The 17,674-nt window shown below is 42.5% G+C and overlaps 1 protein-coding gene and 1 pseudogene across 1 annotated transcript; both read right to left on the bottom strand.

Moving 5' to 3' along the window:
- Nucleotides 1–4,423: 4,423 nt before the first annotated feature.
- LOC103919871 lies at nucleotides 4,424–10,107 on the bottom strand (annotated as a pseudogene).
- A 2,059-nt stretch (nucleotides 10,108–12,166) lies between these two features.
- Nucleotides 12,167–16,317, bottom strand: LOC103919817 (triggering receptor expressed on myeloid cells 2-like). The gene is made up of 4 exons (XM_009327387.1): nucleotides 16,275–16,317; nucleotides 13,345–13,689; nucleotides 12,978–13,032; nucleotides 12,167–12,549 (listed from the first exon to the last, which is right to left on the bottom strand). Exons 1-4 carry the CDS (start codon nucleotides 16,315–16,317, stop codon nucleotides 12,336–12,338), a joined length of 657 nt encoding a protein of 218 aa, XP_009325662.1. The 3' UTR covers nucleotides 12,167–12,335.
- Between the last annotated feature and the right edge of the window lie 1,357 nt (nucleotides 16,318–17,674).

The following is a 17,674-nucleotide window of genomic DNA, read 5'->3' as shown; positions in this document are numbered from 1 at the left end:
CCATAAAACAGCTTGGAAATACTGGATGAGTTTGTATTTAGCTACACTGAAGTGGTCCCAGAGCTCCAATGGAAAATTGGTGTGTACTTCTAACGCCAGCTATAATGGGGCATTACCATACACTGTCTAAATTAGTGGGTACGGTGTCCCCATAGGTGAAACAGAAGTTTTTGGCAGTTCAACAGGCCGTTCAGCGCATCCAGTTAGGTCCTGCTATTTGGAAGTATCTCCTGAAGATGCCTTTTTCCCTCTGCTGAATGTACAGGATCTGGCCTCCTAACTCAGACGCTGTTATGTGCTGCAAAGCCCCCACAGGCTGGCAGTCAGAGTGGGTCCTGAAGAAAGCTGGCCTGGTTTTCTGTCACTGTATTGCTGGCAGCTCTGCAATCATGATGAAATGCAGAAATGCTGAAAGTGTGATTCTTGGCAAATAGAGCAGAATACATTCTCAAGGACCTCACAGCTGAAGATTTGTGAATACGGAAGAGCATGAAGGGCAGTGGCACAAGGGAGTAAGCAGGCATCGAACGCCTGGAGGGAGTGCCCTCAGCACATAATAGGTTATCTGATTACAAAGCCACTCGGGATATTGATTTTTACAGCTTTTTGCTTTATTCTTAATTTGAAATTCTTTTCAGTTCCCTAACAAGAACAGGAGCAGACTAATTTAAAGCAATCCCTTGCTTTGGAGAGAATGTTCATCTATCTGCTAATCTTGGGCTAGTCATGGTTGCTAGGATCTTCTCCTTTATTGTTTAGTTTTCCTTTCTGGTAATCAGTATTTTGCAATTGCTGGGCATGGGAGGGAAGTAAGGCAAGAAGTTGAGAACAACTGAACAGGTATTCTAAAGTGAATAGAATTAATAAAATTTTGTACTACTAATGTGAGCTGAATAGGGTGGTAAGTGCTGGAGTTTCTCTTTCTTTAGGTTCTTCACACAACGACACTTTGTTGATTCTTTGTACTTGGAGGAGTTAGAGGCAATCATTTGTTCCAAAAACGTTCTCATGTTTCAGTTACTTCCAGAGGAAGAGGAAAGGTATGAATGAGCCAGCTTTGTTTTGTCTAGCAGGAGACTCCTTGGTCTCTGTAGTTTTGTACTCAAGCAGTATATCCAAAATTCAGTTTAGTTTACCATTTTGCTTTCTGTGGGGCTTTCAAGACATGGAGCAAACTGTATGGTTTACATAGGGGCTAATAAAATACCGTCCTTTTCATCTCTGCCTTTTGATCATATCTCCATGGCTTCGTATGCATATGGCACATTTTACCCAATTTGCAAAACTGCTGCGGGAAAGCACTTAGATGGCATAGTACTATGATGACTGTAGCAGAATCTCTAGAGTATAATTTATAATTTATTATATGATTGTTATGTTCTTATAGTACACTTAGGGCAAGAGCTCTTTGCAGTGAACAGGAGGTAACAGATGAAGGTGCCCAGCCATTAGTCATATGGATATTTTCCCTATTAGAGATGAAAATGGTCCTCTTAGTGTTTAGTGCTTTTGAAGTGAAACAAAGAAGAAACAAATAACTATTTCAGCATAGGCTGCAGAGAATGTTTAGATTTGGAATGATTTTTAACTAGACGTCCTGTAGAAGGACAGAGATGTCTGGAGGCACTGCAACAGAATGTATCAACTAATAGCCTCTGTCTTAGAAAAAACTCCTCTCCTCTTATATCCTGTCAGCCGTGCCCTGCCCATCTGATACGCCCAGTTCTGAGAATGCCACAACTTTATTTCCTGCTACCACCAAATGAAAGATAAGCTGGGAGGACGTCAGAGACATTAGCCAGATGCACATCTACACCACTATTCAACAGCCAATCTAGAACTAGGTCTCTAACTAGCTGTCTCTGTCAGGCTTATCTGAAGACATGGCCAGGTTTGTAATGTCCCAGAAGTCCAGAGGCTGCTCGTACATAAGTTAGACCGTTCCTGAATGGGGTTCCACAGCTAAGCATAACAAGGAGATTGGATGGCCTGCTGATGTTTTCCAAACTTAACTACTGAACATGCCAATCTAAACTGTGTCTTATGATAATTGTTCCTTCATTGTAGGCAGTTCAGGTTACTAGCAAATCTCCATCATTTGCACAGAAGGAAAATACCTGTAAGATGTTACAAATTTAGAAAGATTTGAGATTATTTCTTGTGTCTTTACTTTAAATCAGGCAGTTACGTATTTACATTTTGTGACAGAGGGCTGATGCCATCCATAGAGATAGATAAACTGTCCCTAGAAACACCCTCAAATTCATCATATGATAGTAGATCATCTTCAGCTTTGTAGGCAGAAAGAAGTGTATACCAGTAAGCCTCTCTATTAAGTTAGTTATTTAACTTCTATTACTTTAGGATCTGAGGCCCCCAGAACTTTCACTGTATATGCCATTGCACCCAGATGAGGAATTTGGGCATACAAAGTTTTACGTGCTTTCCGAGAGTCAAACAGGCTAAATAAGGAGTGGAATTTGTATATTGAAGCCTATTATGTTAACTATTTGTCTTTCCTGTTGTGTATCATTTCAGTCCTTAATGGTATGGTTCCCACACTAACACTTTTGACATCTCAGAAATGACCCAAAGCACAAAGGTGTCAGTCATTAATTCTTTCCAGAGTTGATCAATGCAGTAATGACCAAAAAAAAAAAAAAACCAAAACCGAAGGAAATAACAGTATGCAAGAACAGAACATGGGAAGTTGGGACAGGAAGTAAAGAATGCAATGCTGCAAGCCTGTTTAGGAAGCCAGAAATTGATTTCTTTAGCTATTACTATGTTTTTTCCTAGCTTTATTTTCAGAGAATTTGTAATAGAGGGACAAAATAATCTCAGATATTGTCATGGTTTAACCCAGCCCGCAACTGGGCGCCACACAGCCACTCACTCACTCCTCCCAGGGGGGATGGGGGAGAGAATTGGAAGGGTAAAAGTGAGAAAACTCGTGGGTTGAGATGAAGACAGTTTAATAAGTAAAGCAAAACCCGCACACGCAAGCAAAGCAAAACAAGGAATTCATTCCCTCCTTCCCATGGGCAGGCAGGTGTTCGGCCATCTCCAGGAAAGCAGGGCTCCCTCACATGTAACGGTTACTTGGGAAGACAAATGCCATTGCTCCAAACGTCCCCCTCTTCCTCCTTCTTCCCCCAGCTTTACATGCTGAGCATGACGCCATATGGTGTGGGACATCCCTTGGGTCAGTTGGGGTCAGCTGTCCTGGCCGTGTCCCCTCCCAACTCCTTGTGCCCCCCCAGCCTGCTCGCTGGTGGGGTGGGGTGAGGAGCAGAAAAGGCCTTGACTCCATGTAAGCACTGCTCAGCAGTAACTGAAACATCCCTGTGTTATCCACACCGTTTCCAGCACAAATCCAAAACGCAGCCCCAGACCAGCTACTATGAAGAAAATTAACTCTACCCCAGCCAAAACCAGGACAGATATAATGGCAAAAAGCCTGCTATCATGTAGCCACATCAGACCAGTCAACAGAATTTCCTTCTTTCCCCTCTCTCTCTCCCCCCCACCTCAAAATTGTACAAGCATTCACAGGCAGAGTGGAGTTTATATGATTCATGGCGTCTTCTCTGCCTTTTCACGTCCCTTTCCTCCCATGCCACCCAGTACCTAAGTTGGAGTCTTCTTGGAATCTTAATACCAAAAAATTAAAGCCTTTTTTGTATCTTATTCAGCATCCTCGGGCCCAACTCACGGAATTAAGATGAAAATCTCAGATTAATTTTGGGATTTATCCATAATCCCTAATGGATGTTTGCACATATGGCCATGATAACAGGATTCAGTAGTTTGATCAAAATGTGTGTAATTTGTAATGAAGTCAAGCTAGATTTACACTGTAGCATAGGCGTGGCATTAATAAACAACAAGCACCAAAGGCAAGGAAATACAAAGTTATTTCTTTGTAAAAATAGCCAATATGCACACCAAATAACTTTGGGTGTAAATTCTGTGCCCATGTGTTCAAGCTGAAGACATTTTATACTGTAAGGTAGACAAATATTTTTCAACAAGACCCTTGTTTACTAAAACATGTCAAGTGCGTTACTTGTCTCTCTGAAGCCCGTGAAACAACTCATATGTTTTAAAATAAAGCAGATTCTTTGCCACTTTGCTGACCTGGATCTTATCAGAGCGGGCAATAATTAACATTTTATATATGAGTATTTAAGTGAGCTGTTGAAGTTGAAAGTCTAAAAAAGAGGATCGTGTTCCCATATCTCACAGCCCTTTGTTGACTGTGGCACTGTATCAGCTGCTACCAGAGAGAACCAGTTTCCTGTTTTGGGGTTTATAGTTGCCTGTTGTTTAAAAATAGAGCAATTTGGAAAAAGCAAATATACCATAGCCTTCCACTAGATTTGCTTACCAATAGCTGAATTGTGATGCTGTACTATTAGAAAAGTGCAGTTAGTTTTTCAGGGAAGGTTTGTGCATCCATGTGCCTCATCCTTTCAGTTGCTTTCTGCCTTGCACCCCATATGTATCCAGCTTCAGCAACTGGTTATAAATGGATTGTTTCTAAGTGCAGTTCAGCAAAATTCTGTGAATAAGCCCAAGGCTTTGTGCTGCTTTGTTTAGGTGGACCTGTTTTTCTCTTTTCAGTTCCAGAATGTGGAGTTGCGGCTCTGAAGGTAACAGTACCATATTCCACAGACCCTGAGGAAACTGAATTGTCTGGTGGTTCTTGAGCGTGGAAGAAAACTTCTGGTGAAGGCTGTATGTTGACGTATATAACATCTTCAGGCTTTGTCTGAGGTTGGTGCCTTATGGCAGCATATGTTGTACTATAATTCAGTTCCTCGTCTGGCATTTTAATTGCTTTGTTTCTTCTGTCCTTCTGAGAAACCACAAAGAATGAGAAATTAAAAAGAAATTCAGCATTTTTGCTTCTGAATATTAATCTTGGTTCATCTACAACCACAAATATTTTCTCCTTGTATCATGAAACTGGGGAAGAGGGGAGGGTTTGCATGGGAAAAGGGAACGTGTGCTCAGAGCAGTTTAGAAAACTTCTCTTACACAAAACTTTACTTCCTCAGATTTAAGGGACTAGGTAGAAAGGTGCAGCAACTGTTGACACACTAAATATTTAGGGCGATTGCAACTAGCAAAGTTTTCCTTTGATGAGAACCTTTGGTGATGTTACTGAAGATTCAAGGCCAGTTAATTATCAAAATTATATATTTGTTACTACATTTATTTTTCTGAGTACTATAAACAAAAATATGCAGAAGGGCTATGACTTACTCAAATAACCGAGTTAGGTTGTGTCTGCTTTGCAACAAGATGTCAGACAATCAACAAATATAGACAGCTGGCTTTAGTGTGCTAGCTTGAGTGGATGCTACGTCCACTGTAGGATGCATGGTACTGCTTTATAGCTCCCGTGAGTGGTGAACAGAGAGCCAGTGTCTCTGCATGACAGAGATCAAACAAAGCACCAGGAATGTGGGATTTTTGATGATGTCTTACCTGCAGTGCTGCTTGGCTGAAGGAAGGATGTCTGCCAAAGTCCCTCTCTTTTCCTGCCATGAAGGACAGAATCTCCTTTGAGTGTAAAACCACACCTTTACCTTTTCATTTTAAAAATCACTACCCCCACTGTCCCTTCCCTGTGATTTAACTCACATCTTGCATTTCACTCTCAGCTCAGTCTCATTGCCTCCCTGAACAATGATTGCTATGAACAGACCTTGCTTACATTCAGGGTGGTGGGACGACAAGCTGTAGGGGCAGGAAAACTAGACAAGAGGATTAGGGAGCTTTACCTGCCTTTTTCCTTCTGATATAAGTGGTGACGAGGAGTATAACAGTAGCAATCAGAGCAGTTGTAGGCAGGAAGGAACTCAGCACCATGAAAGCATAGAGGGTCCTGCAGGGAAAAGCATGATATCTCCATTACTATTTACAGCACCAGAGGTGACTGGGTTAATTTGGGAGGGGATTTTGTGTGTTTGAAAATGGATTATGGTTCCAGGATAAAAATTCAGCATGCAAATATTACCCATGTTGTTTCTAAACAAGCGTGGTTCCATGAGGTCAGTACTGATCTACAGCTACAGAGGATCCATCCCAGCTGTATTTTCTTTGGCACTTGGCAAGCCTGGGGAATACTCAGGAGTTTGAATTCTCTTCCTGCAGTCATTTGTAGTGCTACCAGAGTTCAAAGGCATCCCTCATCAGGATGCAGTAGCCCTTCTTATGGTCTGTCTTTGATCAGGATCATTAATAGGGTCACCTTTGATCAGGCCTGGTAATAACTCTTGTCTGACATGCTATGTTGTTTAACTGGGATTCATCTTAGGCTGGTCTGCTTGTACAAAAGGCAGAGTCATTGTAGCGTTGCGTGGGCCATATAGTTGTCCCTTTTTTACTGGGTAAAAAAGATGAACACAGTCAAACTGAGCATCTTCAGTAGAGGCCTCACTTAGTGCTCCTGAAACTGATAGAAACATTCTACAGCTTTTCATGGGACTTGGGAAGGTTGGACCAAACTCTACAGGGGAGAAGGGGAAGCCTGTTTGTGTGTATGTGTGTGCATGCACATGCTTCAGTTGTTTGTTACACCACTCCTCAAATCCTGCAGTGCATCCAGAATGCTATACTTAGAGTCTGGGAGTCTTTGTTTTTTACCTCTGATCCTTATTGCTGTCATCTGTGGGGTTGGCAACATCCCCCTTCTTAGTGGGAAATGAAATGGTGTCTAAATCTGCATCCCGATTCCAATTTTCCCCTTGAAAAAAAAACAAGAGTAGGTGATTTTCCCACATCAATCCATCCCTGGTGACTTTTTCTTATGCTAAAAAATCCTGCTTTGCACGTTTGTAGAATGGTCCGGAGTCACTGCTTGCTTGTTAGCTATGAAATTGTGAAGTTGAACAAGAATATTCATCCTGTGCTATTTACCAGTAAAAGAAGATTTATTAATGCAGCTGAATCACTGGAATGGGATCAATCAGTTCCTTAGGAAATAGCTGGGAGTTTTGTTTAGGTTGTTGGATAGTACCTGTTATCAGTGTATCTAAATGAAAACATCAAGTGTAGGCCCAGCCAGAGAGCCAGTAGTAAGTAGATAGTAGGACAAGAACAGACATACTGTGATTCCAGTTTTCTTCCCTTTGGGTTGTGGTCCTCTGGTGTTTTTTCATTCTTGCAAAATATTTGATACTTGATTGCATGACGCCTTGGAAAACCTACTTATTCAATGATTATATCATGTGCAGAGGGACAAATGAGATATGGTTTCTGCTTTCCTTACAAGTTTGGGTCCTGTGACAGTTCAAAGGGAAAGGACAGCTCCTGCAGGAGACAAGTTTTGTAGAAGGTATAGGTCAGCCATGAAAAGTTATGCTGTTTTAGAGAACGATATGAAAACTGAATTGCTTATTTGGGCACTTGAATGCTGTTAGAAAGGAAGCATCTTAGAAAAAAGATGCGTCATATGATTCCCATACACATTTTTCAGTCACATCAGAAAAATCAAAGAATAGCTTCCACTAAGTATCTTCTGTTTTTCTGCCTCCCGGGCTGGGTAAAAGCAGAAAAGGAAGTAAAGTGTTAAAATATATACAGAAGTTTACTAATGAGCAGTGGCAAAGAGATGAACTCAGGTAGAAATTCAAGCAAAGATTCAGATTGCTTGGAGTCTTTCATCTGCTGATGTAAATGTAAAATTTCATTAGCCAATGAAGCCAAGCCAGACTCCCCTCATCAGTTGGCTGCAATTTGTTTATACCATTAGTATGTATCAAAAATCTGTTTAAAAAAAAGAAATTCAGGAATTATCTGTGTCTCAGGAAATTTCCAGGCTCAGAAGAGAGCTCTTTAACATTGACCTGTAATCTTTCTTGTCAAGTGGTAAGAAATTGCTGACTTTTAGAAGATCATTAATTCTTTGATTAACTCACCCAAAACTTCCAGCACGATCCTATTCAGTAGTTTGTTTCTCCCCTGGCTCTCAAGATGATATTCTCCTGAGTCATTAAGTCGGAGCTTTTTCAGCCACACTCTAATCATTTTCCATGAGAAGTCATTCATCATTTCAGTCCTTCCTACTTTAACGATACTTTGATCAGAGTTACCTCTGATAATAGGTTGACATCTAATTCAGGACTCCATTTTGCACCAAATAAAATGTTGAAGTTTCCTGATTTGGCTATCACAGAATAGGAGCAATGGAGGGACAGGGAGTTCCTTTTTTTTGCAAATGGTCTTACAGGTTCTAAAGAACATAGAGTGGTGATTCATTAGAGGGAGAAAAGACAGGAAAAAGCAATCCCCATGGTGGTGTACATCTCATCCAACAAAGGAGCAGAGCTAACATCAGCACGAAGAGAACTTGCAGAAGACAAGGAAATAACCAGCCCCAGTCTGAGGATGGTGGTCACTGGAGATAAGTTTGGGGTGGCAAATGGGAAATTTGGATTACTGCTGCCCTTTCTGAACATGGGCTGTATCAGGTTCCAGGGCTGTTATTGCTGTCAAATTCCCCAGGTGCTGGGACATGGAGCCACCTCAGCATATTTCTTATGCATCATACATGTGTTCAAGTTTAAGATGGTGTTGCTCCATCTCACGAGTCTTATATGTGAGTTATCAAAGCTTTTCTGTGTGAAAGGTTTCTGTGACTGTAAAACCCTTTTAACAGAATGGAAAATTTTGTGCAAAAGCAAGTATTGTTTTTTAGTTTTCATCAACTTACTTGAAATATTTCTGTCCCAAACCCATTTATTTTTGATTAATACAATCCTACAAAATTGTATTCAAGGTTTTTGATGGTAATCCATAAATTTTTATTTTTTTTTCCTTTGAAACTTTTTGATTTCATATGGCAAAAATAATTTCCTGGCCAGTTCTGCCTCTACATACATATAGGTACATATTGTGGTTCTATATTGAGCTATATAATAGGGTTTTACCCTGTCCTTGATAACTTCTAGTGGGATCTCTGCATCTAGATACACCATGTTTTGCTGTGAAACAAAAATGGAGATGACATATCATTCTTGATTTATTTTGGCTGTCTCCCATGGTGCACTGTTGACCTCATAGCTCACCCTCAAGTGAAACCACCATCTGTATTCTTTGCAGCAGAATATTCTTCAGATCACCCCACACGGATATGTGCCAGAATCCTCTCTTCGAAGTGCTGTCATGATCACAGAAAACCAGCCACGTCCTAAGTCTATCAGGTCAACTGAACGATGCAGTGCATGGTTAAGGTTAATCCTTTCTTTTAAAGGGGAATTCAAGGCTAAGACTAGACAAGATTTTTCTGACAGCTCCTTGCACCAAAATTTCTTCTCATGTAAATTCTTGTGCACATCATATGAGCAGTTAGCTCTGAAGGACTCTCCCTCTGTATGCAGAAACACTTGCATGTCCTCTCCTGCCATGCGTGATCCTTCCAAAGAAAGAAGAAAATAATGCTACAACTAGTCACAGCTTAGTATGGCAGTTTTTTCCCACTGGGTCCCTCACGGTGGGCCTCTGAGAAGAGTAATTTAACTCTGCAGGTTTGCCTAAATAAACATCTGTGCTTAGCCTTAGTGCCACTACCCTTTTTCCATTGTTATTCCTATTGTTCCTCTCTGTGGACTCAGTATTTATTTGCAGTAAGCAAGCAAACAGCAGCTAGCCTGTCTATGACACTGCTCACAATACCTGATCTGGGAGAGAGCAACAAACACAGATTTTCCTCCCCACATGCTAGATGATTTCAGACTGAGAACTTCACAATAGTGGGAGAGAAAGGTCTCAGATGGGCAAAGATTGCCAAATGTCCCACCATGAAGTTCAGTTTCTGGACAAAATACAGAACTACTGTAGACAAAAATGAGAACCCAAAAGCTTGTATAATTAAAATAACCAAATTTCAGGCTGAACATTTCCTCCCCTCATTGACTTCCGTGAATCTCATTCTGTGCCTGGCTATAGATGGCCTGAATAAAAAGTGCTCAAGCAAATAACAGCGTGCAATGCATGCAACAGCACAGAGAGCATCCTGTTCCTAGGAGAAATGAAGAGTCTCTGAGCCTTACCTGGTAGTGTCAGCAAGAACAGCAGGGCTGGAAAACCCCCCATCCTGAACTAGAAAGTATTTTAGGGCACAGATGAAAAAAAATGTATCCCAGAGCTTCTTTATCGCTGAGAAATTCTCTGTTGCAGAGGAAGCTAACTTGCTCTCTCACTTGCAGTCATCTGCTGCCTAGAGTGATAATGCCAGTTTGGAATTGCTGAGAATATCTTTTAACCACAATCTTAATATTACTTATTGGGTGGGAAGGCTGCATAATGTTTACTGGCTGTTTTTTCACTTTAAATATCTTGTTGTCTAGATAGCCATATTTAGCAATCAGGCTGTGTGGGCTGGAAAGAAAATAGGCATTTTCGGTCTGTAGTGCTACCTTGATATATTACAGAGCAGCTTTCAGTTGGATGTGTTAATCCTTACTGCTGCTTTGCACTTAAATGCAAGTTTTATCTCTCTCGTTCCCAAAGCCCTTGTATAGTGGTGGACAATCATCACTGTGCCATCACAGAGGCAGTGGATGGCCCTGCCTGAGGTCTCTCAACAGGTTGGAGCTGGAACTAGGACCCAGATCTCCTGGTTAGAGCTGTGATTCCCTTGTTTTATAGCACGTCTAGCTGGGCACCACAGTACCATCCAGGAATACTGAAGCTAGGTTTGTGTTAGTGCAGCTGCAGCGGTGTGCAACTGTGTATGGGCTAATTTACCCTCTGGAAATAGAGGAAATCAGTTTAGACAGAGCACAACCATACATAGCCTGATCTGGTTTTGGGATCTGAGCTGCTGTTTCTGCATGGTGCTAAATGGAACTGGCTGGATGTGCCAACCTGCCCACCTGGCTTAGAGCATTTCTATACATTATAAACACACCAGCATGTTCTAAGTGTTACCTCTTCTCTGGGTGATGTATTGTGATCTGGTGTACTGCAGCTCTTTATCATGAATCCACACTAAGTCAGATAATCAGTTTGATTTTATTTAGCTTTGCAGGCAGTGCAGGGAAAAGAAGTGTGAATGCCCTTAGGTTTGGGGTCTTCCTGGGAGAGCTAAATGCAGCTTCACTTTGGGGAGCGATGAACAATGATCACATGTTGGTAACATCCCCTTGAGAGGGTAGAAAAAATACAGGAAGAAATACAGAGAGACAGTTCATTCTTGGTTCACAAAATCATTTGAGAAATGAGGAAGCAGGCTTAGAGCTGCGTATAGTCTTCACATCCCTTTCTGTTATGTTCTGTAGTTCCTTACGCCTTTCCATAGTGACTGTTCACCAAGGATCCACACTGTCCAAGGCAATTTTTGGGAGCTAGTCTTCATCACCTTGGAAAGACAGAATCTCTCACCTGGCACTGCTCTGAGATGACATGAAGTTGATGGGTCTCAGTTCAGACCTTGGTGGAATGATACTGGGGGTGAATATCTGGAATAACTCTGCCTGGTGGTGTGGTGCTACTGGCAGTGACTGGAGATGATAGCAGAGCATTGCACTACCAGAAGTGTGTCAAAAGCTTCAGTCTTTAGAGTGTGGAATCTCAGTTAAAAAGCTGATTTCTAGACAAATAATAATATTAGCTTTCAACACAAACCATCTAGTTCTGGTTATATTTCATGCTTTTGGCGGAAGTATTCGAGCATTTTGTAGAGACATGTAGGACGCCTTGAAAAAAGCTATTAGTTCTTTAACACTGATCTTCAATGCATCAGGAGAAGTTTCTCGGAGATTTGAGACAGAACCATGTCTTTCCATTTTTACATTATGTGGATGTGTCTGTGAGTTGCTCAACACATGGTCATTGAGATGTGTTACCTGAACTTCTATTTATGTTCGCTGGTGTATCAGTAGTTTCATTTACAACAAAGCATTTGCCAGTAGCTGTACAGAGCAGCAAAGTTTTTTCTGGCCTAGCAATGAGCTGGGTGGAAAACTGAGCAGAGCTCTCTCACCTTTACCATGCTTGGGGAAGCATCTCTGCACATAGATAAGTCTGTGCTGGATCTCTTGACAGAAAGAATTCATATTCCTCCTTTCTCCCTGGCCCTCGATCCCATCCTCTTCCATTAGGTTCAGGTGTTACTGGCAGCATCTTTTCAGTTCAGTTGTGTTGGAAAAAGTTGGTCAGCACCAATGAGAAGGGGTGGTAGATGGTGACATTCCCTCTCTAGAGTGATAGGTTCATCAATACCTGTGTTTAGTAGGCAATCCTTTCCTTACGGCAGGTGGCAAAGCTTTGCCTGCAAATGCTTGATGTTCATTTCCCTGTGGATTCCCTTTGGTTTAGGTCTAAGCAGTGCTCTCCCAGGAGGGGCTGATTCCATCATGTGCAAGGTCACCAGTGAAAGGGAGGACCTGCTGCTCATTCAAGTTTGGGTTCTGCTCTGGTTCTCGGTTCTTCCTACTGTTGCCAATTATAAAGATCAGCACAGCCACCATGAACTTAGTAACCAGGAATCCAGCAATGAAATAGAAGACAGTGAAATCAGCTTCAGGAGGGATGCTATGGGGAACCATAAATACAACAATAAAGCTTAGCCATGAAGGGGATGGTTCAATCTTTAAAGAAACTCTTGTAGTATACAATGTGAAGATGGTAACATCTCCTGCAACAGACAATCCCTGCCTGTGCAAAACAGAGCCTGGGAGGTTAGAACAACTATAATAGGTTTTAACTGCAAGATCTCGCATACGGATAAATTATGATCTGCAGGAGTTGTTTTGCTTGGCACTGAAGCACTGCATTTTCTGGATTAAGATAAAGCTGCTGTTTAGAAACCACACAGCAGCTCTGAGAATTGTCATGGATTAGGAGGAGGTAGAGAATATGCCTGTGGTGGTATGCCTCAGGTTCAAATGGGGTTGCTGATGCTGATCTGCTTTAGTCCTAGGAAGACTAGAGATCCCAGCATGAGGAGTTTTATGGCTTACCTGGAGATGCTCTGCACAGCACTAGGCTCCTCTGGCATTTGGGTCTCCAGGACAGCTGATGATAGAAACAGAACAGTTTAGTCTGCATATGTTTCTGGGTGATATTCATTGGTGTCACCAACACCAGTGGCCCAGCTAGGCATAGGTAACCAAGGTGAGATTGGGCACTGGGCTCTGTGCTAGGAGCTTAATCTGGGCAGCAATAAGGGGATGACATGTTAGAAGTCCTGTAACAGTGAGGTCATGTACATCCTTAGAGTAAGACAAAAGTAGATGTTTACTAAAGTGAGGCCTTGGCATCTGCAGACCCAGGTGAAATTTAAGTAGCAACTCAGGAACTCATGAAACTCAGAGCCCCAGGACGTACCTGTCAGCACTTCAACTTGCACCTTCCCTAAGCTCTTTGTTTCCCCCAGGTAGTCGGTTTTGCACTGGTACAATCCAGCATCCTGCTTCTTGAGTCGCTTCATGGTCACCGTCAGGACCCCCTCACGGACATTGTCACTGATGGAGGTGGTGCCATTCCTGTTCTTTAGGAATGGCAGCCAGAGGCGTCGGGCGCTCACCACATGTTGGCACTTGGTCTCATCGATCTGCTTGCACCAGCTCTTTTCTCTCCACCGCTGCTGCCAGGGGTTATAAGTGCAGTTGACAGAAATGGTGCCCCCCTCCATTCCGTACACCACAGTGACATTCTCTGCAGCACAGGATGCTAGGAGAGTAGGAGGAAGCAGTGAGCCAAGCCTCTTTCATATCTATCCCTTACCACTATGTTTATGCTAAACGTCATTTTCCTCTTACAACTCTAGTGATGGCTGCTGTCAACTGTAGGGCTGTCACTTGTCTGCTTCCCCCATGAAAGATACAGTGTGCTCAGATTCAGAGTCTTGGTTCAGACTTTCTTGAAATACGTCTGTAGTGATCCCTCTGACTGGTGTGTTATTTGGCTCTTGCCAGGCAGCTATTCTTTGCGGGGGGGACTGAGGGAAGGAGGAGGTATCAGCTTCATTAATATTTGCAGATTTTCTGAAGCTCAGGAAATTTTGGTCCTTGCCTTCCATTCTGGCCCTGTGGTGACAGCTCTGGATTGCAGTCTGGAGCTCAACCACATCACACTTTCTGTAATCATTGGGCTCCTGCCCAGTAAGGGGAAGCAGTTTGTCAGCATGATTAGGGGATTAAATATAAACTTGCATTTTCCTCTGGTCCTGAGGAGCATGAAGCTGGGCATTCAGGTAGATTGAGTTGGCATCAGGCAAGCTGTCTTGATTTTTAAAAGCTTTTTACAAGGCACCTCATAAAAACATAGCTTGACCCAATAATGACAAATTGTTTCTGTGTAACTCTCGTTAGACTAGTCTTGCCGCAACACCCCTGCTTTGCAACATCGAAGCTGCTTACCTGCATACAGCTGCAGCAAGGCAGCTTGCTTCAGGTTTTGGTCTTGAGCTCGGCCCTTCCACATACATTCATAGATGCAGATTTGGCTCTGGAGTACCCGCTGCTGCGGAAAAGGTCCTTTGCAGTAAATGCCCATGAAGTTTATCCCCATTTTAAGGCTCTTTATACAGCCAGAGAGAAGCAACACAGCCCTGGCAAATGCTAGAATCAAAGTGACACCTACAAACCAGTGTCCAGTTAGCTGTTTAGGAGGTTACTTCTTAATCCCACTCCTAATTTCTAAATCCAGGGGTTTAGCAATTTTTTTCACCCTATCTTTTAATATTGTACTGATTTTAATCATGTTGACAACTGGTCTTTGGCTGCTTGCCTTTTTTTTTTGCCTTAGTTCCTTATTTCTAATTTCCATTCCTCTTTATGGTAGGCAAAGGCAGAAGGGACAGTGAGCTATTAATACTTCAGAGAGAAGTACAGTGTGGTATTTGTGGAAATCCGTATTTCTAGTGAAAAAATTCAGAGGCTAGTGCCTTCTGTGAATCCATAAGTAATGATTTACTTAACAGAAGTAAATTAAAAAATAGGCTCTTGTGAGGACATTGTGCTGGCTGAGCCTTTTAATAACACTTCTTAAAATAATTTCAACCATTCTGAGTGAATTGTAAACTAAAAAAAAATGAAGGTCTTTCAGGCTTGACTACGAGAAGGCATAAAAATGGATCTGTGCTCTCCAAGTATGCAACACCTACATGTCTTTATTCTGATACGTTGCTCCACTCAGTTGTTCCAGTCAAGGCCTACCTCACAGCATGTCCAGTCCAGTCCTGTGCAATCCCTCTAAACATTTTAACTCCCTCTCCTATTTCTCTTGTGGACCCCTCCTCACCTCCAGTTCTGCCCCTTCAGTTGCTGGAACGGCCTCAGCGTTTTGTTTTTTGGTTTTGTTTTAAATAGAAACAGCACTGCAAAAAATCTCTGCTGATGCCCCTGTGTAAACTTCATGTCATTACCTTTTCAACCAATTCTGCTGACATAATTTACTGTTTGTGTTCCTCTTCCCTTGTTGTGTGCTACTGAAAAAAGTATAGTGAACTTTTTTCCAGATTTATTCAGATTTTTGAGACAGGTTTCCGTGCTCCCAAAGCCTGAATCTGTTGCCTTTCTGTGCACTGCTGCAAGTATCGGATCTCCAAAGTGTGGCTGGAGAGAGAAGGCTGCCAGCTGGGAGTACCAGCTGGGTCCTGTGCCTTGTTTCTCATTTCAGATGAACATTGCTTTCCAAGCTGAAAATAGTCCAGTGCCCAAGATTTCAGACATGTCCCCTTAATTGAGTTTTATTTTCCTCCTCTTGAACTCTACATGCTGCAATTTACATTCGAAACCCTACAAATGCAAACAAGATTTTGCAATTTCACATTTCATTCTGAGAAGGCACACAAGACTTCTGTCAACCATGTTTCCTGTTCTGACTCAAAAGGATCCCTGTGAGAAAAGCTGAGCACATGGATCACCACTGGCCCTTTGTTAAATTAAGGGAAAAGAACAAACTCCGAGGAAGGAATCTGACATCCTTGCAGTATAACTGGGGAGGAAGAGTAGAGGGCAGAACACGCTGCAATGCTCCAGGTTCCCTCTGCTTGCAATGCGTTGGACCTTGCAGTGTACAGACAGGCAGTAAGGCTCTTTATCCGTAATAACTGTATTGGTCCTTCAAAGAACCGCAAGCTACAACGAAGATGCCTTTGCATCCAGAAGGAGCTACTGTATTTCAAGACCTGTGCAGTCTTTTCCTGTAGCATTATCAGTAATCTCATACGAGGTGCAGGTAGAGACTAAGTTTTGCACCAATCCTTTACCCTATCTGTTAACTGAAACCCAAGGCCATGTACGCTTTCTTACCTGACAAGAAGACCAAGAAGATGAGGTGTATGAGCTTCTCCATGTCAGTTGAGCAGAGAAGGGGACAAGAGAGGAGTCTGGAGAAAAGTGAAAAGGGCTCTTGCTCAAGAGCAGCTTGCTTTTTCCCCCTCCTTGCTCTGCCGGAAGAAATGAGCACAGGAACTTGGCATCTTTTTCGTCCTACATATTGAGCAATTCACCAGGGATGGGCATTTCTCTTGTGCGCTGAAAATTCAGGCATCAGCATTGCCCACTCACAGCCACAATTTAGTCTAGACAGCCTGAAAGAGAAAAATCATGTGATGGCCTGAAACCATGGTACTGGGAGTCCCTCGCAGCTCAGCAATGGTGCCTGTCCACCAGAGCGGGCTTTACATGCGAGCTTTGCACGGGGTGAGTTTCTGGAAAGCTGAAAAGGAAAGGGTGACTGTCATCGAGACTCTGCAGGTAGCGCAGTCAGCATCACGAGGGTGAAGGGAGGGCAAGGACATAATCTTGGGGTTTATCTTCAGGGGAAAGGAGGTTTAGAAGAGCCTGTGCATGAAGCATTCCTGGTTAACATATAGCCGAGGACAGAAAGACAAGAACACTGTGCTGGGTGAAGCTGTGAGGTGCTTTAGATGAGCAAAACAGACATCTTTATTTTGTACCCAGCAGAAAGGACGTAAGATCAAGGGATGGGGGCATTGATTCGGAGCCAATCAGTGCCATGCTGATGCAGTAGTTGAGGACTGCAGTTAGGGAGCCTCCTGTAGCATCAGCAAACTGGCAGGCTGTGGATGGGTTGCTGTCTTTTCTTTTTTGATTTTATTTACTTGCAGATCTTCCATGCAAGTACGAATAGACCCTGGCTTCTTCACTGGTGTGCTTATTTGCTTTTTAACAGACAGATAAACCTGCAGGTCTATCCATTCATAAATGTGCCTTCTTTTTCTTTCCTCTAATTAGTGTTTAAGAAAATGGTACCTTACTGTATCCAAAAATTGTCTGTGAGGCTTACTGATTGCAGGTTTTGTTCATTCTTGCTCCAGTGAGCACAAAACTGGATTCTCTTTGATCAGAGGCAACTGCCTCCCTGAAAATGTCTCTCTTGAACTCAATTGTTTTCTACTATTACTCTTCCACTGTTTGACCCAGTGTAACCGACTGCATGAATAGCAAATAGTTAGGGGAATCTTGGGCTGAATGAACCATTTCGAGAACCATTTTCTTTCTCTCATTTCAAGTTAAACATGTCAACTCTGAAAATCTCAAAAAATAGATCAGCTTCCTTGCTGCAGCCATAGCAAGAGAAGCCTATTGGATGTGACTGACTTGTGAACAGGGAGTGGTTCAGGCCCCTTTAATTTGCCACCTGTCTGCAGAGCTTGGTGCAGCCAAATAAAGCGCCAGGGTTTCTG

This window comes from Pygoscelis adeliae, unplaced genomic scaffold (assembly GCF_000699105.1).
Source record: "Pygoscelis adeliae isolate BGI_AS28 unplaced genomic scaffold, ASM69910v1 Scaffold197, whole genome shotgun sequence".
NCBI lineage: Eukaryota > Metazoa > Chordata > Aves > Sphenisciformes > Spheniscidae > Pygoscelis > Pygoscelis adeliae.
Note: the sequence above shows the minus strand (reverse complement) of the source record. Positions and strands in the feature narration are given on the sequence as shown.

Bases quoted from the DNA above. Each gene is read 5' to 3' on its own strand.
- LOC103919817 (XM_009327387.1), bottom strand. From the start codon at position 16,317: ATGGAGAAGCTCATACACCTCATCTTCTTGGTCTTCTTGTCAG. The intron at 13,690-16,274 runs GTAAGAAAGCGT...CTACTCTCCTAG, and splicing joins CTTCTTGGTCTTCTTGTCAG to CATCCTGTGCTGCAGAGAAT. The intron at 13,033-13,344 runs GTACGTCCTGGG...TTCTATCATCAG, and splicing joins GCAAGTTGAAGTGCTGACAG to CTGTCCTGGAGACCCAAATG.